The sequence below is a fragment of the Homalodisca vitripennis genome, unplaced genomic scaffold (genome assembly GCF_021130785.1).
Source record: "Homalodisca vitripennis isolate AUS2020 unplaced genomic scaffold, UT_GWSS_2.1 ScUCBcl_575;HRSCAF=2888, whole genome shotgun sequence".
Taxonomy (NCBI): Eukaryota; Metazoa; Arthropoda; class Insecta; order Hemiptera; family Cicadellidae; genus Homalodisca; species Homalodisca vitripennis.
Genome location: NW_025776700.1, coordinates 71,582 through 94,828, shown reverse-complemented (window position 1 = coordinate 94,828; position 23,247 = coordinate 71,582). Strand labels below are relative to the sequence as shown.

The 23,247-nt window shown below is 31.4% G+C and overlaps 1 protein-coding gene across 1 annotated transcript; it reads left to right on the top strand.

The window, feature by feature from the left end:
* Window positions 1–15,853: 15,853 nt before the first annotated feature.
* LOC124370843 lies at window positions 15,854–21,945 on the top strand. The gene is made up of 6 exons (XM_046829144.1): window positions 15,854–15,893; window positions 16,819–16,966; window positions 18,304–18,437; window positions 18,855–18,931; window positions 20,235–20,315; window positions 21,666–21,945. Exons 2-6 carry the CDS (start codon window positions 16,844–16,846, stop codon window positions 21,860–21,862), a joined length of 612 nt encoding a protein of 203 aa, XP_046685100.1. The 5' UTR covers window positions 15,854–15,893; window positions 16,819–16,843; the 3' UTR covers window positions 21,863–21,945.
* The last annotated feature ends 1,302 nt before the right edge of the window (window positions 21,946–23,247 follow it).

Sequence of the window (23,247 nt, the reverse complement as noted above, 5' to 3'; positions counted from 1 at the left end):
GAACTTGCCATAAACGTTTGGTTTAACTTTCACGTGCTCGTTTAACCTTACTTTACAATACTTAGGACACCTGAGGAAGAGGAAAGATTTAAATCCCCGAAACGTAATATTCTCCATTTGCAACATATAGAAAAACATAGCAAAGGTTCAAAATATGTTATCCTTTCAAATCAGCCATCGCTAACAACAACCTTTAAACAAAGAATAAAGAGAGTAATTTGCAACATCAGTATAATGATAATATTTGTAGGCTATATTTATAATTGAAATAAATATATTTATACGGAAATCATTCAAATAACTAATATTAACAGTATTTGATTGAAGAAGAGACTAAACAATGACTGTGCTGCTATATATAGGCACCTAGTAAAAATTAACACAACTTCAAATAAATACAATATTACAAATACAATTTGAGTAATGCTGTAAATCTATTTGTACATCTCATGTTCACACAACGACTGTTTCCTAGATTGTAATATTCATGAATAGTGAAATCAATTTGTTCGATATTGGTAGTAATAGTAGTAAGACAAAGTTAAATTATTTCATTTTGTTATCCAGTGCTTAAACAATATTTAATCGTAGAAAAACCTTTCATTGATAGTTCAGATTACTTGGAACTTATTTAAACTCTACTATAAAACTTATTTATGAATGAAACCTATATCAAATATTCCTTGTGATTCAATTCTGTCCCTCAGCGTTATCTTTAAATGAGTTTGGTCTTGCATAATATAGAGCATTTAGGATCGAATTTTTCAAACTAAAACTAACATTAAAGCTGTTACAGTGCTACCCGTTTAGTTGTACGGGTAGCAGAAAGTTTTTTAGTTGTTTTTAGAAAGTTTTCACCATCAGTCCGAAAAAATCCGAAAACTTCCAGTCCACGTAGTTCCTGAACCATTAGAGATTTAGAAAAACTTTCAGAAGCAAAAATGTCTTATTTTGTAGATTAGAATCTAAAAACAACATAAAATACAGGGTGTTCCATAAAAGATTTTAAAGTTGGGCGCCATATTGGAAAAAATTATGAAAACTTCCAGTCCGCGTAGCTCCTGAACCATTAGAGATATGGAAAAACTCTCAAGTACAAAAAGGTTTTATTTTTTAGAGTAGAATCTAAAAAACAACATAAAATACAGGGTGTTCCATTAAATATTTTAAAGTTGGCCACCATATTGGAAAATGGCGGCCATCTTCAAAAAATTTGAAAGTGTATTCCTGAGTGAAACTTAAAATTGAGCAAGTTCCAAATTTAAAGTGTGGTGCTAAGTCATGTAATTAAAAAGTTAGCTATTGGATCACTTTAAAAAACTCACCCTGTATATATATATATATATATATATATATATATATATATATATATATATATATATATTTCCCTACCGGGAAACCAAATTATTTGCATAATGCTACATGTACGGATGTGAAACTGGCATTAGTTATTCATACTATTTGCCAGAATAAATTAAATTTTTGAAATGGTTCCCTGTTACACTCTTGTATATAATCTTGATATAGATGATAGGTAAAGTTCATGTTCCAGAAAGTGTACTAGGTGATTTCTGAAATGTGTAGTACGGTGGTGGTTGCATTAATCATTTGTACTAACCAACTACATTATAAGATACTGGTACATAAGTACTGGACACTGTGTCCAAGTCACTCTAATGTTGGGGATAACATTAAATGCTTGATCTTCCAAAGGCAAATGACACCTGAAAAGTACAGTTGTTAAGTAGCCAGTTATGAAAAGCGGTGTTATTCTCATTCCCAAGATATCTTACCATGATACATTCACAGTTTTGTTCCTTAATTTAGGTTTGATAGCAGTATTCAAATAATGAAAGTTTCGATTGGCTAAGGAAGTTAATAAAATACAAAAGTGAGCTGATATTGAATCTTGCACCTTTCTTTAGCTATATATAGAAATTTCACATGTCAAAATAATATTTAATTGTACTAAATTTGTTTATTGCACTATTTCTCGATTCCATCATAATTAAGAGACATAGAGATAGACAGACAGAAATTAAATATGTCTAGACACTCAAGTCCAAGCCAATTAATTCGTTTTAAATGAATGTACTTATAAACGTTAAGATATCGTTGATGTCGATAGTAGTAAGATAAATTGTTGATGTATCTTAACCAAGTAATTAAAACAAAATTAAAAAAGAACATTATTTCTATACATTGTTTAGTTATACTGCTATAGGACTTTATATTACAGAAATGAGAAAATCTAAGAAATAATTAATGTAAAACTGTAGTTAATGATATTGATATTTGTGTAAAAACATATAAACATTCTATAAAAAAATAAAAGCCTCATATTCAACTGAAAATGAAACTTTTAATTGGGACTCAATTTACTGTAAAATTTCACCTAAACACATAACACGTCAACAAAACCAAAAACAGGGTCGTAAACTTTAACGACTCTATCAACACTGTAATAAAACCTCTTCCGTCAAGTGAGGGGTCTAGCAAAGTTTAATGTCTCTACGGCCCAGAGAGGGACATTTGAAACCATTGTTGTAAATAAACATCCAAATATATAAACCGTTTGTATTTATATGTTATTTTCATTTTTATTACCTAGGCGTAGCGTATGGAACTGAATATTAACACAAAGCTTCACTTCTTTGCAAGGAAAAGAGAGCTCGACGATGAAAAACTTGCTTATATTTAAAAAATTATAATTCTCTATGTCAAAAGTAGTTAACCTTGAATTTTGATTATAAATTAACGAACAGTTCCGCAGTAACGTAAAACACATTTGACACATTAAGTACAACGGATCTATATGTATAATTACTTCAATACAATATATTTACTAGTTATACGCGGAAAGGTGTATTTAAATGTATTTATAGTGTTATAAAATATTTATCGGTGGAGATTTTTATTGACCAATACTAAATACATAATAATAAAGCTGTAATTATGTTTGACTGCGACTATAAAACTTTTGTATTGGAAACCTACTTAAGAATGGTTTAACTGGATTCGTAAAAATATTTGAAACAAACAAACATCTACAATATGAATTCATAGAACAATGTCATGTTTTTAGCATGATAAAGTTTTACATTCAATCCTGGAAGAACAGTGGTTTTTGACGATTAGTAATAAATATACCCGGCTGTACTGCCATCTACAGACTACATATCTTCTGACTTATGTACTATAAAGATTACAGTGCATATACATATAACATGTTTAATAAATAAACTAGTATAATAATTTTAAATAGCATATATTTTTAAATGGCTGAGCTTTAGCAAAACCTATCACCGGAAGGACTACAAAAAATGTATTTCTGTTCGTTTGTTAGTCTGTCCGCATGATACGTCGAAAGCTAAGTGATATAAAGAATTTAAGTTTTTATATAAACACTGAAACTTTGTGTTGCCCACGTACATTGAGTACGATTATGGCCTTTTGTGGGTAACTAAGATCGTTAAACTAAAATCTAGAAAAAATTGCATATACGTGTATAAGACCCCAAAATATGCAATTTTTATTCTCAAACGGTTTAAAGCTTCTGGTATACAATTTTTATGCATGTGAAGATTTATACGATCAAGTTGTAGATGTAGATTTGTAGACCTGTTCAAATTTAATTTCTGCTAAGACCCTAGGTTTTGAATTTTATTTAAAAAATTGCTCATGCTAAACTAATATCGTGGAAAACATAGACGGTTAAGAGTTTGACAGTTTACTGGAAGCTGACAAAGATTGAATTTACGATTTTAATACCAATGAATATTTACCAGAAACTCAAGAAAATTATGTTTACGGTTTACCTCATGGCTCGGAATGGAGTTTTACATTCAATAATAAAATATTGAAACTTTAATTTAAAATAATAATAAAATACTCTCTTTTTGTAGCTTTCCAAATTTGTGCTCTGGTAGGTTTAGAATGGAACGCCGTTCAAGTCATCGTAGCTTTAGTCGTACTTTGATATAAAATATAAATTAAACTTTTTGCACCTAATTTTTATGCTGATGAACTTTAAGGCATTTGCAATTATTTAAATTATACATGCTAAATTACATTTTCTAGAGTATTTAAAGAACCTTACAGACAAACTGACAGTATTAAGAGATACATTTTTATTGTGTTTAAAATGTATCAGCAATTAAAAAAGTACGTGACTTATAAGCTTATTTGAGAAACTAGGATTAAAACAAACCAGATCCTCATGTATGTATATTCGATAGGTAAGAAAGTAGAAAATTCAAACATACATACATTTGGCGTAACCTGTTGTACTATAAATATGAAAAACAATATGCCCTGAATGAGTTGAAAAGTATCTTAATTTAGTAGGGCGCACTCTCGTATTAAATTTTAATCAATATTTATATATTTATCTCCTCTATGAAATGTAAAGTGATGGATTGTGTGTGTGTGTGTGTGTGTGTGTGTGTGTGTGTGTGTGTGTGTGTGTGTGTGTGTGTGTGTGTGTGTGTGTGTGTGTGCGTGTGTGTGTGTGTGTGTATGTGTATGTGTGTTTGTGTGTATATCAGATTCATTATCATTATAATTCATTGAAGTGACTACTTCTCATACCGGGCTATGGAGGCTTATATGACGTAAGTAACTTTTTTGGACAAAACCCATTATTTTAAACACAAGTGTGATTGTGGAAAAAAGTTATTTATTGAGATACATGGTTGCAGAATATTAGATTCTTCGGATAACATAAAATATTGTAAACCCTGTACTAATTAAAAGATTATGGTGGTATGCGTAGATAAGTATAGTTAACAACTTAGGTACTCTAACTTTATACCATAAATGTTTTGAAATTGGTCTTTAAATCATATTTTATAATATTGAAATATTAATTTTTCATGGATTTCTCTAGATCAAACTCCTGAGGTATATAATATGTTGCAAGTTATAGCTTGTAACATTTAAATTCCTAAGATTTATATTCACAGCCTGTCATAAGAAGTAGTCACATCTGTCAGGCCGCGATGGCCTTTACATGTATTTTTATTTTTAGAATTTAGTGCTTAAATAAATTTATGATTTGACGATAGAAAGCATGCAATTGGTACTATTAAATTTGTAAATAATTCAAAAATTTGCTTCTACAATTCAGCAACACTGATAGCCTTGCAGAATGTCACATGGAAGCGATTTAAAATTGGCGCTTCCACAGTAACTTCTTAACTCTATTTCTACAGGCTTTATTAGGATCGTTTACGTTATATGGCTATGGTTTGTCGGTTATTCCTCGTATGTAAACAGTAAACAATATATGGTGCTCTAACCATTAGTGGTATTTGTGTCGTTAACATCATGCGACTATAGTATAAATAAAACAACGATAATGTATTTAATCTGTTTTTAAAACTGTATTTTTATCCATGACTAATGGTACACGTCACAATATGTATTGATATACTTAAACGTTTTATTATTTTTGCACTAATATTATAATTTTTTTAATAGTTTGTTATTACTGGTTTGAATGGTTAAGGGGGGTCGGCCCCAAATTGGGTTTAAAAAATTCAAATTTTTTTTTAATTTTTTTAATTCCAAATTTTGTTAGCTTTAAGAAACATACTTCACTTTTTAATTTCTGTCAGTTATTAAACACGTTATGAATGTTTTTCAAAACGCATGTCATCGCATTTTTTTTTCGTCCCAGGAGAGCATGAGGGCGTTCATTTATTTGTTATAGTACTGTTATGCTGATAATCTTACTGGCTGACCAGTTTATTTTGTTTTGCTCATTGGCAGCACTGCTCCCAGCTGTCTGGTAATAGTTTCTGCTGATTTAGTGTGGATTTTGTTATTGTTTGATGTTATTCTGACCTTATGAAAGTGGTGTAGTGTAGTGATTGTGATTTTGTTTTGGTGTGTTTTGTGTCTTAGATAAAATGCCTAGGGCTCCAACAAAAGTTTTTAAGAAGAGAAAAACGTATCTTCAATGGATCCCTATCAAAAATTAGAAAAGTGTCCGGTAGTTTTAGTCCATTGGAAACCAACAATGAACCTATCCCAAGCACAAGTTTGGTATCAATTGACCCTCCTGTAAAATAGCCCTGAAATTGTTGATACTATAGGTAAACCTAGTGCTTCAAAAAAGAAACTAGGTAACTTAGACTATTATAGTAAGTATGAAACTGATAATGATAACTGCAATGACATTATAAATTTACATAACCTAGAATCACTGTTGTCTGACATCGCAGTGTGCGTACAATGTAATGGCTCTCTTTCAATTCACAGTAAAAACCGATTAGGCTTACTACTAACAGTATGTATAAAGTGTAATAATTGTGGCTATGAAGTTTCCTCAAAGAACTGTCAGCAATTGGCTAATGGTAGGTATGAAGTAAATGTTCGAACGGTCTATGCTTTTAGATCCATAGGGAAAGGCGAGCAAGCCGCGAGAACTTGGTGTGCTGTCATGAACTTACCTAGACCCGTAACTTTTAAGAGGTACAACAAACTGCTATGTGATGCTACCAAAAGGTGTCTGAAGACTCAATGAAAGAAGCAGCTAAAGAATGTGTACAGAAAAATGATGGTGTTAGGGAAGTAACAGCAATTTTTGACGGTACTTGGCAGCGCCGCGGACACTCTTCGCTGAATGGTGCGTTGACTGCTATAGCAGAAAATACTGGAAAAGTGGTTGATGTTAGAGTTTACAGTAAGTTTCTGTAGATGTAAGACAAGGTTGGATGATAACCATGACTTGAATAAATGTGAAGCAAAATTACCGTGGTGTTAGTGGTGGGATGGAGGTGGCCGGAGTAGTTGACATGTTTTTATTCATCTGACTATACAAGAAACCTGCGGTATAAATATTATTTGGGGGACGGCGATAGCGCAGCTTTTCCGACTATATTGAAAGAAAAAGCCCTATGGTGATGAATGTATTCCAGAAAAATTAGAATGTGTTGCTCATGTTAGAAAAAGGATGGGGACTAGATTGAGGAAACTCAAAGACAAAATGGGTAAAAAAGAATTATCGGATGGTAAATCTATTGGTGGCCGAGGGCGACTGACGAATGTTATTATTGATGAAATACAAAACTACTATGGACTGGCTATAATTAGGAATACTGATAGTCTTAAGAAAATGAAAGATGCTGTGTGGGCAACTTATTTCCATTTGTTGTCTTCTAATGAGTCTCCATCACATGGCCTGTGCCCTAAAGGTAGCGAATCTTGGTGTAAATACCAGAAATCTATTGCTGAAGGGAAACCTTATGACCATAAAGACCCATACTCACCTACCAGTGTCTGTTATGGGTGAAATAAAAACCCATTTTCAGAGACTTGTCTAATGAAGAACTCCTTAGGAAATGCCTTCATGGTGGAACACAGAATTCTAGCGAATCGCTAAATAGTGTGATATGGTCGAGAGTAACCAAAAACAACTTTTGTGATGAAAAGTACCTTGGAACTAGGTGTGCATGAGGCTGTGGCAACTTTTAACAGGGGCAACATAGTGAAGTGCCAAGTGTTGGAAAAGTTTGGTATTAATCCTGGCTCTAGATGTGTGCAAGAGATGAAACAACAAGATCTACGCCGAATTCAAAAAGCTGAAAAAGCGCAACAAGAAATAGAGAAAAGGTGCAGAAAAACAACTTTCTATTGCAAAGAAAAGGCTAGAGGATAGATATGAAGAGTTAGAGGACCCAGACAACCCCACTTATGGGGCAGGAATGTACTAGAGGTAGGCCTAATTTTAATTATCATATATTTTTTGCTTTAAACACGTTTTTTCCGAAAAATCTAGTTTTTTAACACAAAGGTACATTTATCTAAAAAACTGTTGAAGATATCTGAACAATTTTTTTATATTTTGTTTATTAGGTCTTCCTTTACATTTTTGTATGAAGCAAATTCCTTATTTTTAAATCCTATAAATTAAAAAAAAATATATTTTATACAAAAAATTCCTGGAAAAAAATTAGTTTGGAAAAAAAAAAATTTAATATCCAAAATATATATATTTTTTGAAGTTATCCATACAAACTATGCAAAAATATCCAAGGTTTCTAGTAACACAAAAATTATGTACCTATCTTTTATACTTTTTGAGAAAAATGTACCTTAAGTAGAGGAATTTAACATGGGCTAGATAGGCCTGGCCGACCCCCTTAATATTATTTCTAAAAATTGCCATTGTTTTTTTACAATTATATAACACTGCTCCTCTATAGGATTGTCATCCACCCTTTCCATCAGATGATTATAATGATGGCACCTGTCTGAAACCGCGTTATTTATGGTGTGTTTATTCAATACCCAAGGTAATACCCATTAAATTCCTTGTAATATGGGAATATAAAGAGTTTTCAAGTAATTATAAATGTTCAAAGTTGATCAAAATGAAACAAACTCAGTAATACAATTGAAGTGTTTTATTTCATAAATTAATTATAACTGGGGGATTCACACCTTACTCAATTCACCATTCATTAGGAGTTGTAATCAAAGAGCACCGCGTTTCATCATCACTCACGAGTTTAAGAAGCAAACAGCAAACTCATTTAAAGTTCTGGACTTTGTTCAATTCATGTGGAGTTTTCCGCTTTCACTGTTGTCGGTGTTGTACCAAAGAGGTTATGTCAAATCTTAACATAACCTAACTTCGTATGTATTCAAAACACAACAGACAGACATAAATGAAGACTTTATTTTCTTTTACTTAAAAATGTTTATAGAATTAGTTACTTATTTTTAAATAATTATTACTAGTAATTTATATTGCTATTATCCTTGTTATTATTGTAAATCGTGTAATGGTATAGACTCACAATGGACAGATTTTTACTATTTTAATAGCGATGTAGAGATATCACTACTCTAGCTGACCAAATTTCAACCTTTTTGGTCAACTGTTCGAAATTACCGTGCAGAATTCAAATTTCATAAGTGAAAGGAGAAACTTGGCTAAACGCTGACATTAAAACGACTCTCAACAGATAATATGAAAAGTAAAAAAAACGGTAAAATTATGTTTTAATGGATTTTTACATGTGTATATAAGTACTATTAAGTTACTTCAAGCTATAAATTACTTCACACTCTATTACACAGTTTCCAGTTCTAAGTTTTTATAAATTTTGTTCAATTTCAAAGCGAGTGATAAATACTCCATGTTGTGTTGGCGACAGATGCGGCTGTGATTTATCTTCTAGTCTAACTAAGAGATATTCCTCGCTATTCTCGAACCTGCCTTTATTAAAATATCTAAAATGTTACAACCTGTCTTAAGCATTTCACTTAAGTAGGTAAATTATTATTACCTAAACGAGTTTTTATAAAACCGGTGCTTGATATATGTTCAATTTAACGTCGAATCATGGCAAAAACAACCTTAAAAATAAATAATTTATTTTTAGAGTACTTATCATGGGGATGGCAGTTCCAGACCTACAAATGAATTCCACCACCAATTTATCTTCCCTGGTAGCCCAACAAATCTATATTCAAATGACAATCGTGTAATACTTAGAAATGCCAAAGTTGGCCAGTGTTTATAAATTATTTAGGAACATTTTGTGATTTTACTTTGTCTTAAGAAATTTAACAAACAAAACGCTATACTAATCAGTGTATTCTTTTAGTAATTATGTATGCGTTTTACTTTAGAATTTCTATGTTACAGAATATATAAAATGCAGCATTTCACTTGGCCGTTTCAATTTATTTTGTAATGATTTGCACTTCCCTTTTATACAAATTTGAAATCGGCAAGCCTAGTACACCAATTATTATATGTATATTTACTATTATTTCGTAAAATGTATACTACGTCAAATAAACGTAAAAACAACGTATCACTTCACCTCTCACTAAAAACAATGTCTCAAAGCCGGCACATTAACATAAGTGATACAGCTATTTCCGTCATATCACGATATTCGGTACTAGAATTGTCAGTCTGAGTTTGCACACTTCTTTGAGAGGAGGACATATTGTTCCCTTTATCAGATATTCGCCTCTGCAGATGAGCTATGAGGATTAATGCTGTTATGGAAGTTAGAATTGGTGGTGTTTGATCCGTATGTCTTTTGATGAATAATTTTTAGTTTGGAGAGATTTTGAAACTGATGTACCAAATGTTTTATTTTTACACTCTTACACTTTTGTTTGCTGTAATGAGTTTTGATTAAGCAGTAGGTGCAAGTTTTATTCCTGTCATAGTAAGGATTGATAGGAAGTTCTAAGATACTTTCAAACTCAGAGAATAAGTTTATGCCTGGTTATCGAGCAGCAGACTAATGTGTTGTGGGTTTCCTTTCTGTAATAATCCAGTATAATTAATTGTTTTTATTGATTAGTTATTTTGTGAAGTTTAGTCTTAGAGCATAATCATACTACTTGATAAGTAGTAATAGCGATGTACAATGAGACTTTTATTTTATACTTGAAGCAGTAAATTTCACGATTTAACATTTAATAATAATTTTTATAGTCGGATTTTGCAGGTTTTTTTAGATGTTTTTAAGTGCGATCTTATAAAAATTTTTGGTGTAGATTACTGTTTTTGTGGTTTTGATAGTTCTCTAAAGATCAATTTAAATTCGCTTAAAATTTTTAGGACCTTATGATGTTAGTAAGTGCGATCTTATAAAAAAAATTTTTGGTGTAGATTATTGTTGTTGTGGTTTTGATATTTCTCTAAAGATCAATGTAAATTCGCTTTACATTGTTAAGACCTTTTCATAAAGGACGGGGATTAGTCCGTTAATTATGTAATTTATTATCTGAGGTTTTACGATCATAACTTTGGAAAAGGGTGGGCACACTAGGGAAATTTCCTTGAATTTTATGTTTTCGTTTTTGTAATTAAGTTTTATACATTGTAGGTAGGTTGAAACGTAGCAATGAAACATTTCTGAAGGATTTTCCGATCCATATTTTGGTTTTAACCTTTTATGGTTGAGTGCCAACCAGTTTCACACTTAAGTCTAGTTTTTTGAAGGCCTCTTTTCAACGATTGTAATTTCGTGAGACCTTCGCACATGGTTTAAGTTGCACAACAGTATTATTTAAAACGGTTTTTTATATTCACTGGCTGAGCGTTAACGTAGTATATCACTCGAGGGGTTACTCTTATCTTATATTTAATAAGCCGCGAGACATTTTGCATTGTATAAATATGACACCTGAATTTATTGAAATTGCTAGAGGAATGTTATCAACGAAAGAAATTTATCGTTAGCTGCTTTACTTTCCCGTCGAAATGGGAGGGTAATAAATGGTTAAGAATATCAGAAAAAAGCTTAGCACGTATCTAAACAACCGTTTGTCAAGTAAATAAGTATTGAATTTATCAGCGCCAGCTTACAGAATGCAGAAATTTATCGTTAGCTGCTTTACTTTCCCGTCGAAAATGGGGAGGGTAATAAATGGTTAAGAATATCAGAAAAAAGCTTAGCACGTATCTAAACAACCGTTTGTCAAGTAAATAAGTATTGAATTTATCAGCGCCAGCTTACAGAATGCAACTTAACTTTTATCTAGTTATCTGGTAGTCGATGTCTTTTTTCAGTGTAAATTCCTATATCGACTTCATGAAAAACTAGGTTGTGTCCTTGTGCAATTCAAATTTTCTTTTTGGTTTGTAGACTATTAGATATTAAATTATTAGGACTATATAATTATGTTTATTTGATGTGAGGCCTTCCTGTTCACAATTGCTATGTAAAGCAAATATATTTTAACTGACTCGGTTCTTCCTTTATTAATTACAACATTATAACCATTTAAAATTTTACGCAGTTCGATAAAAAAATATACAAGTAAAGGTATTGACTTTACTCTTTGATCTGTGCAAGTGGTCAGCCATTTGATAGGACGTACAGATGTAGTAAGCTGTAGTTCTGATAAAGTTCTCGCATTATTTAGCGCTACGCTTTTGTTACGCAGACACTACGCGGGAATATTTTTTCAGTGAGCGTGTTTATGATTAATGCCAACTAGAATAGTAATTTTACAGAGCGTATAATATTTAATGACGCCAGGAGCAAGGAGGAAGCATACAGCTGATATGGTTTTACGATTGTATGAACAAAGCCCAGTTTACAACATTGTATACTGTCCTCTGTGTCGCTGTCATTCTACTAAATATTGTAGTCACAGGGCTTTACTCCTGTGATGTATTTTGCATCTCGCGGTATTCGATATAAACTTCATTAAAAAAATTACATTTCTTTTCAAGGTGTAAGAATATCTTAATGTAAAGCATGTTACACTAAACCTAAAACCGATCATTTATATTCTTTTATCGCACCGAACTCGGCTTAACGCCTACTATATAATGTTTTCTAAGTTTATGTTGGAGGATTTTACATAAAGTAATAAATCCATCCAGAATAATCAACAATATGTTGGCTAAGGTAGAAGACTGTTATAATCAGGATCTGAATCAGAAGTAATTTCTTTCAAAAGTAACAAAATTTGATATGAAATACGTCAAAAGAAGAAGAATTCGTTCAAATGAGGTTGCTAAAGGTCACAACGTACTTGAAGTAAGAACTATTACGCCTTTTAAGAAAAATGGTTCTTAATATTTAGAACATATGTAAAGCTAAATTTGTTTCTAGGTACCGAAGCAGCACATTATAGAGCCATAGAGCTAGATAGTGCGTGCTCTTTACAAGAAGTTTAAATCTTTGGATCGGTTAGAACAAGTTACCATTAAGGCGGTTTTTGCGGCTTATTAAATGTATTTTCTGACAAATGATGAGGGCTATTCTTAAAAAAATTTTAAATTTCAATGAGTTATCGAGCGATTAGCCGTAAGAAGAGGATTAAAAAAATGGTATTTAACGTATTTTCTACAAACTAGGGGCAAGAAGTTATAAAGTTTTAAGAACTTACAAGGAAGGGATGTGATTATATAACTTAAAGAATTTTAGATTGACAAAATTAAAATTGTTGAATGATATTTCTTAAGTACTTCCGAAATGTGATATGGTTTATTTACTTTACATAACACCTTTCATATTTAAAAAAATTAAGCCAGTTTAATCATATCAAGAGAGATATTTCGGAAGTTTAAGAACGCAGCAACGCTGGGCTGACATGAAAAAAACGTGCAAGAAGATAAAATTGCCAGAAAGGCGCAATAAACGGGTTTATTTTGGCACAACGTTGGATTTCAGCCTCAAATTGAAGGCCGTAACCGTCAAGTTTATACAGTTCCGCTTTCCAGTGTCCAAAGAATCGATCACTAATGCTCAATTGATACTCTAGTAAGTTATTCTGAGATGATTATGTTACTAAACGAAAAGTTACATTAATTATGATGAAATGATCAGATACAGAACATAATACAGTTAGTTTGGAAATATTGTTATAGTCGTGCATGAATAACTTTTTTTAACCCCTCTAGATAATTCATGTATGCAATAAATACACGATTAATAAATAATATCTCTATAGAGTTATATTTATAAATGATTAGTTGTACAAGATATAATTTGTTGCCCCTTATAGTTTTCTGAGTGTAGTAGTTGGGAATTTTCTTCATGTTAATGTGAAATAATGGCTCATAATTGAAAATTGTTTAGAAAATTCTAGTGAAATAAATGATTATTAAATGAAATTTTACATTCATTTAATTTTCCAAACCACACGATAGGCATTAAAATAAAAGTATTATGTCTGAGTATGGCATTCATTAAATAATAAACAAATTAGTTCACTAACAAGTTAGCATATGCTGAGTGGTTATTGGTGACAATGTGACTAGTCTGATTTCCATTTACAGATTTATCCAAGGGAACTATAATTCTTCTGTAATTTAATTATGAATGCAGGTAAAAATGTAGTACGATGTTGCGACTGTTTAATGGAGTTCTAACTTTGTAGAATAATATTTTTGGTATGAATTTGAAGACTTGGTAAATATATAACTATGCAATTGAGCATTTTAAAAATATTTGTTCTTTATCAGATACTTTTAATACATCCATAGGTAAGATATGAGGTTTTTGCATATATCTGGTGTGCAAGAGAGAGTACTTTTTTATCTAAGAGGGTGTGCAAGAAGCATAATGGTAAACGTGCTTGTCCTGTTCTTAACAGTGAGATACTTAATCATATATAGAGAGTTTTTGTACAAGTTTTCAATAAAGAATATTCTTCACCTTGACCTGTTTTTCAAATCACCTGTGATGTCATAAGGTTACGTATTATTCACTTTAGAATTTTATAATATAAAATTTAGTTTTAATTAATTTAAAACTACTTTTTTATATTTTTAAGCAATGACCATCCGTTTTTGAATGGTATGAATTAAAGGAGTATTACACTTTTAATTAAGTTTGGGTTATGGGCAATCTTAAAATTGAGCAATGAAGGTTGTTTTTATTGTAATATTCCAATAGACTGAAAATTTTATTTGCACTGTACAAGCATACAGTGGTATGTGTTTTTTAAATCATTAGATATATATTTACAAAGCAATAAATATATCGTTATATGCGCTATTTCTGGTTCTGGACGAAATAGAAGGGTAGTAAAATGGTAAAAAATATGAAACGATTTTTTTCTTAGATCATATATTTATTAGCTTGACACACATGAAAGGAGCCTTAAGACACATAAACGTTTGTTAAGCCAATCGTAAAAAAACTATATACAGATTCTTAAAGTCTTGCCTTTCAATCTCTTTATGAAGTTGTCTGACGATAATATAAGTATTATATATGGGTCTGACTGTCGTTTTTAAGTAGATCCAGCGAGAAAAATTATAATCTTAGGAAATATTTATTGTTTTGTACTTAATCCTTTCAATACCGTCCAATTCTGACCTTCGCATAAATTAGAGTGGCAGATGAACAATACACATGGTGTCCTGATACTCTCTGGGCAAAGATATGCCACGTTATTACCAGGTCAAGGCAAACATATTTCACCATAAGACCATGAATCTCCGATGCTTGGTTTCCCATCTGTCTGTATGTGTTTTTTTAAATACAAAATATATTAAAAACTAATAAATACAATTTTACCAAAGTTTGGCTCAAATTTTATAATAACAAGGCGAGTTACAGAAAAAATATACTGCAATTATCTTTAGTATTTTCTAAAGCTACTAGGTTCTCAGCGAATAGCCAACAATACACACATTGAACTAAAGTAACTCTCAATGTCGACCATATCTCGTCACAGTAAATCTGTTTTAAATCAGTTATTTATTATTCGATTTAAATAATTTTTGTGCCATGTATTTGAGAAAAACCCATAAAAAATTATATTATTGCAACTCTTGGGACAAATTCTAGTATTTATGATTTTAAAAGTTATTGACTGCTATTTTAAAAATACTAAAGATATTTTACGATATTTCTTTTCATTAACTGGCCTTGTTATCATGAGTATTTGACTCAAATTTGGTATACTTGAATTTATTAATCTGTAAGAAATTAATTTTTTTATAAGAAAAATCTTACAGGCAGACGGATAGAAAACTAAGCATCGGAAACTCATGATCATTTCGTGAAATATGTTTATACTGATCTGAACAATAACTTGGCATACCTTGTCCAGATAGTTATGGGACACTCTGTATATTCTTGGAAAAGTTCCTTATCTATTTCAAGAAAACTAGGCTATGTGCTTAAACCATGCAAATGTTTTCTATATGTCCAGGATTAGAAATACTGTCTAAAAAGTTTAATAACTGTTCAAATGTTTGGCAAAGTTGAACAGATGTTTTATTTGAAAAATTGGCTGGCAGTAAATTTCATCTCAAACTCTCAGCTGAGTCTACCAATTACAGGAGGTAATTGACTCACTCGCAAGTGGCGTTGGTTGGTCTTTACACTGCAGACTGCGGCTGGTGAGTTTAGCGACTATGTCTGTGTAGGATCTTTACTGGAACGGTACAATTCTAGTCTAGAATTTTCATCACAATTTTAACGCTGCTAATATCTTATTTTAATTATATTTAGCTAATATTAGTGGAAAGAATGCATCAAGGATCTCTGTCAGTTCTATTACTCGTTTGGAAAATATTATAATCATACAACTTAACTTTAAATGTTTAAAGTACCATTAATTTGCCTCCATGCAAATTTATGGAGAAAGAAGAAGAAAAGTGCTTTATTTGTACAATAAACAAAAACAAAATATTGCTCTCACTAACCTTAATAGGAACTAGCTTCTAGCTCTATAAAATTAAATAATTATTTATGTATTCTAAGTAAGGAACAACTGTTAGCACTAATACAATGGTCATTTCGACCGTCTGTCTGGTCGGCACTTCAGCACACTTCTTAGAACTACAATATAAATGTATTCATTTCTAACCTTAACTTTTTGCATTAAAAGGATACTATTCAGTAAGTTTTGTAAAGGGTATATTTGTAATTCTAAATCAAATCCATTGTGAGTATGGGGACCTTAGAGAGATTAATACTGTTTTATAATGGTTCTATTCGACCTCTAATGTCATAGTATCGCTAGCTCAACCATTGTACTGTAAAGTTCCACATTATACTATTTTAGATAAGAATATTGTTTAAAATGAAAAAGTGCATGTAACAGGTAATTAAATAACTTAATGGTATTTTAATAATACTTTCCTCCTTGAAAAGCAAATACTTTCATGTTACATATAATGTGTACACTGATTTTCTTATAGGAACTAAAATTTTATTACATTTAATAAATGATTTATATTTTTCCACATAAAAATATTTTTAATAGTTTAATGTTACATTTACAATATGTTTTATATATGTGTATGTAGGTTTTTTGTTTTTATGAAACAGGCATATTAACTTTTGTGATCTATTATTTATTTAGATCTATTTCACCTCCCATTCCAGCCATGCTAACCCTCTACGTTTCAATCTTCTTGCTGCTTCCCTGGACAGTCTTATCGGAGTCACAGCTTCCGGTTGCGAAATGTCAGTATCCTCTTCCTAGTTCTCCGGGCCTCAACATATCAGCGGTTAGTTTAACTTACAGGTACCTGTGAATTAGTTTTAGTAATGTCATGCTATAGGGTAATATAGGCGTTACAGTAGTCAGCGATTTTAGGGGTGGTGGGCCACTAAGGCAATTTAATATCCCGGTAATCCCTTGTGATTGCCTTCAGAGTGGCTTGAGATTTTAAACGTAGAGATATTAATAGCAATAATATTATTTAAATTCCACTTATTTTATTGCTGATGAATAGTTAAAACTTAAAAGAGAACAATGAAAGAATAACGATAATTGCATTTCTAGTTCAAGTGTAAACGGAAAGTTCAAGCGTTCTAAATCATCGGAAACTCTTGATTGTCCCCAAACTTATCTAAGTAGATCCGACATAAATAATTGGGATCTGCACCTTTAATATTCTGCTAAGTGTTCAATAATATCTTAACCGAAAGATTTGTTTTACTATGTATATCATTTACTATACCTTCCTAGGTTTTAACAATATTTAAACGTATGTTTTGATACATTATAAGGACCAAGACCCTAAATAGAACTGTATAAGCGCGCACAACCTGGTATTTATAGTAATTGATTTAGGAATGTTTTTGAGGAATTTTCCCTCTCGAGTTTTGGTGGAAATCGAAACGTGAGGATTTCAAAAGGGTTTAAAAATATGAATCGATAATTTTTAATCTAATTATACTTTTCTTGAGAATATACTTTATTTCATATACTTTATCAGACACATAATAAATAGTTATATAACCACAAAATAACAAGATAAATAAACTGATTTGCCTCTTTATGGGTGTTTATATGGTTAGCAGATATACAATAAAAATTATTTATGTGCCTGACAATTGATTTTAAGCTAAAATATATTATATTTTTTCAGCAGGAAACACTTTCAAATATATCTGTACACCCAACCAATCGTGTTCATCGCAGTAGATCCATCGCTATGATTCACAACTCATTAACAAATAATTATCAATTTAGATTGTCAGTGACACATTCAAATACATATATACACACAAATTAATCGTGTTGAAGGTCATTGCTAGTATCACTATTATATTCAACTAATTAGGAAATAGTTATTAATTTACTTATGCACTCAGGTGGTCGGGGAAACGTTTAAGTACATCTACACACCCAATTCAGTCGTGTAGAAAGTAATTGGCAGTATCACTATGATATTCAAGTAATTAGCAAATAATAATTAATTTACTTGTTTACTCAGGTGGTCGGGGAAACGTTTAAGTACATCTACACACCCAATTCGGTCGTGTAGAAAGTAATTGGTAGTATCACTATGGTATTCAAGTAATTAGCAAATGATAATTATTTTACTTATTCACTCAGGTGGTCGGAGATACATTTAAGTACATCTACACACCCAATTCAATGTTGTTCAAGGCCGTGGACAGTATCACCATGATGATTAAGAGGGTTCCAAATATGGATAACGTATACTCAGAGATCTTAAAGGCTCGATCGTAAGTGTTTATTTATTCTATTTTCTTAATTTGTAAAGGAGCTTTCAATTTTGTTTTTGTTTCAAATTAAACATTTTTATCCATAAAATTAAGGTTAAAATATTTATCTTCAATGTATATTTATGTATAAAATAGTAAAATTAAATGCTGTTTTAAAGTTCATTTTGGTTTATTCAGTTACTGAATATGGTTGTGAAGAAATGCTAAAGCACACTTTTAAACTAATCAATATTAAGTAAAACTAAACTAGTAATTAAAGTTTAATGTATTATAGAAAACATATTGAAAGAAATATATGTTTCAGCTGCAAAATCATCTTAGATAGTATTAAATTTGGAAATTTTAGTGATTAAAACAACAAACAAATTTGCAATTGCAGGAGTTAGAATGAAATTAGCTAAAATATGTTTTTTGTAGAGTATTTGGGACACAAACAAAGATGAACTTCAACGTCACAGACTTGGGAAATGGAATTCTAAAAAAGATAACAAAAGGTGAGAAATAAATTTATACAAAAATGCATAAGTGTTCAGCGTTAGTTTTATTTAATACTGAGGGATGGGAATTGTATTATATAATAAATCAAATTTAGAGTTGCGAATGTTTGTTTTTACATGTTTCGAAGACATTTTCGGTCACAGTTGCTTTTTTACTTATTATTTTTTTCGAACAGGTATGCCTGCATGTTCCTATCACAATTTACGATAAGAGTCTTATTGGTGATAATACAGTATTTTACTTAAGCTAACTTTTGAAATGAACAACATTTTTTGTAATACACAGGCCATTCGTGTATTCTAAGCATTTAATATATAGTTGAAAGTGAAGAATTTTTGAATTTTTAATACTTTTATATTGTACTTATTAAATAGTGATATATATATATATATATATATATATATATATATATATATATGTGGTGTTACTTGTATACAGGTCTTAGCCTATATGTTTTACTTTATTAAATTTGTTGTTTGGTTTTAATATATAAGAGTATCTTTTAAAATCAAAACAAAGCGGGATGTGTCAAAAGTCAAAGCATTTATTTAATTATTTTATTTATTTATTGCTTCATTTTCAAAATGTGTACGGAAGGCGCTTGGAACTTTTACTACAACGAATTAAAATATGATAAGGAAAAACAGATATTGAAAATAACCTTGAATTCTGACGTTTCATTATATTGCCCTGCGCTGTACAAAATTTGACATTTATATTCCTTTCCAATATTGGCCTAAGTTCTAAATAAATTGACACATAAGTCTCTATTTGGAAGTAACAAGATTAATAATTTTCACCAATCTGAAAGATGTACTATAAATTGCACCGCCCTTAATACTATATTCGTTGTTATCATTTTATTTCTGGTTACGGAAGGGATTAACAAATTCTTTTAAAAATGTACTAAACTATCTACAAACAATTAAAAATTAGCAACAGATTAATTCTGGGTAACTTTAAATTAGAGTTCGTATTGGTTTTATAAGTTCTGATGTTACCATTCTTACGGTATTTGCTCGCTTACTTCTGCACTAATATAAGGTTTACAGTAAAGACGTAATTTCTGGTTTTAAAATTTTACCTCCTAGTATTTTTAATACGTGTTTTTATTTAAGGACTACATTTTTCATACTGTTATTGTTAGACACTTTTATTTCAGCTATGTTGATGTAATGACTTTTTTTGTAGCAAGCGATAGGACTGATAAAAATAAAATTAAATAACTATTAGAGTGTTTGTTTTCAGATTATTAGCATTGTTTTCTTAATATCATAATCAATCCTAAATATTTTGTAGCGGGAGAAAAGTCCTACCTTGCATCCATCGTTGGTATGAAAGGCGACATTTGTTTGTTGTACGTGTGCAGCGATCAAGGAGGTAAGTAAAAGAAAATTTATTTTGTCAGTGTTACAGAAAGTATAAATCTACTTCAATTATCAAGATGAATAAACCTGTATTGGTAATCGAAGAATACCTTGAAAAATGTTTCTTTTTAATTAAAAAACTCTGTTGTAAGTGTTAAGTACGCATACTAGGTATATTGTGTAATCAATGAGTGGCAGATAAAAACTTAAGTGAGGCCTATATGTTTAATAATTATAAAACAACCTATCCGAATTGCAGTGGCTAAACGATGATAACTTGTGATCATGAAATAATATGCCAAGTTTTCAGATAGTTCTAATTAAGGAAATCTAACAATTTAAAAGTCAGTTTTACGCTTGAATTTATTTTTAACAAAATATGAACTAATGTGTTGATTATTCAAATTTGATATTTTTGCACAAAACTTGGTGTCTCGGTTCAGATTATATCCTGTTTTATGTAACAGCAAGACATTAAATTCCGGTATATCCCAAAATAATTTAGCTACTACATTTAACCCATTTTCAGATGACAATTGAAGTGACCTGCGGGCCGTGATTGTACCGCCTTGAATATATCCGGTATTTGGTGAGAAAACCTAAAATTCTGTTGTCCACCTACCTCAAGCATTACACCTAAATATCCGGATCAAGATTTAACATATTTAACTACTTTCATAGGAGCACGGAGTTGAACTGTGATACGTGATGAAACCAGTTTGGATACCCCTGCTTTTAGTGAAAAACTCAGAAATACTGTTTTCATTCATTAACATTAAGTATTATATCTTACAATCCGGACGTTTATTTTACAAATTCAACCATTTTCAGAAGAAAAGTGAAGGTGACCTACCGTTGATAAGAAACCTAGAAATTTTGTTTCTTCACATCCATCTCAATCATTAGATGTAAATTTCAGTGAGATAATATAGATAACGTAACCATTTTAAGAGGGCATTGGAGAAGACCTGTGGTTCGTGATGGTGTAGCATTCGATAGGTGTTTTACTGCCTTTGGTTAGAAGCTCATAAATATTTTTCTTGTCCATCCATCTCTAGCATAAAATTTTTCCATTTGAAGTCATCTGTGGTACCTGATACCACGCCCTTGGTAGATTTTGACTTTGATGGAAACCCTGAAATTCTGTTCTTTCCCATTCGTCTCTAGCATTAAAATACTTATCCGAACCATGATAAAGCATTTTTAAATTTACAGAAGACAAGGGAGGTAATTTGTGGAACGTGTTAAAACGGGCTTGATAGATTTTGCCTGTGATGGGAAACCGGAAATTCTGTTCTCTTGCATCCTTCTCAAGCATTACACTAAATATCCGGAGTATGATAAAGAATGTTTCAATTTACAGAAGACAAAGGAGATGATCTGCGATATGTGATAGCACGGCCTTGGGTAGACCCTGCCATGGTGAAACACCCGGATGTACTGTTCCGGTCAATCAACCTCAAGTACAATTTTAGGGGAAAGTTCCGGAAACTGCCCCAGAGGTGGTTAAGTAAACTGCTGTCCAAGAAGAAAACGGAGCCATCTGTTACTTCAGTTTGAGCAAAAACAATTTGTTGACACATTTCAATGTGTTTTTAATTGAATAACTCAGGAAATAACTTTGAAATATATCTTTTGCTACATTGTTTTGTTTCATTGCCGTTGTTAATACTTTGTAATATTCATATGTGTTTCAGCATAACTATGGAATTTATTTTATATTATTCAGAAGGTTTCTCACAGGATGTAAATTTTGTTCTTGTTTTTATTATATTATATATTTTTTTATATTTAATTTAGAATTCTGTTTATTATATTTTTTTAAAATATTTACTGAACATTCGAACTAGATAACATTTGCGCCTATTTGTTAACAGGCTCATTTATTTCTTCATTCTGTTCGTACAAACCTAGTTAAGTTTTAAATTTGCTTTTCAACTCTAAAGCCATTACTGCTACTTTTATAATGCTAAACGTATACTTAAAAAAGTTTTATCATGTACATAAGGTAGGATATAATATTAATTTAGTGAAATAATCTGGCAGGTTCTGAATACTGCCAATAATCTGAATGAATGACTATAGTAAACTTGTCAACACTAGACCACTCTTTATACACTTCAAAGCGTTTTGGAGTAACTGAAATTTCGTAATTTAACTGAATTTTTCAAATTAGATCCCAATTATACAAAACAGTAAGGTTGGTGATTTAGGTATAAAAAGATAATAAGAATAGGAGAAATTTTACACCGTTGGATTTAAGCCAAGTCAGTGAGATTTTACGCTAACAATAATAGTGATATATTTGAAACAAAATACGTTATTAGATATTCTGTATGGAGCTCATGATTGCAGTAGCAGTAGCAATACTTCCTGCCTGCCGGTAGTGTCAGTGGGTGGGTTGTAACATTTTACTGCACAACAGCTACATTGTCACGTATGTCGATAGCCTCACAGCGCTGATCACAAGTGAAATACATGTAAAGGTGTTTATACTGCCTGCCGGTAGTGTCAGTGGGTGGGTTGTAACATTTTACTGCACAACAGCTACATTGTCACGTATGTCGATAGCCTCACAGCGCTGATCACAAGTGAAATACATGTAAAGGTGTTTATACTGCCTGCCGGTAGTGTCAGTGGGTGGGTTGTAACATTTTACTGCACAACAGCTACATTGTCACGTATGTCGATAGCCTCACAGCGCTGATCACAAGTGAAATACATGTAAAGGTGTTTATACTGCCTGCCGGTAGTTGTCAGTGGGTGGGTTGTAACATTTTACTGCACAACAGCTACATTGTCACGTATGTCGATAGCCTCACAGCGCTGATCACAAGTGAAATACATGTAAAGGTGTTTATACTGCCTGCCGGTTGTGTCAGTGGGTGGGTTGTAACATTTTACTGCACAACAGCTACATTGTCACGTATGTCGATAGCCTCACA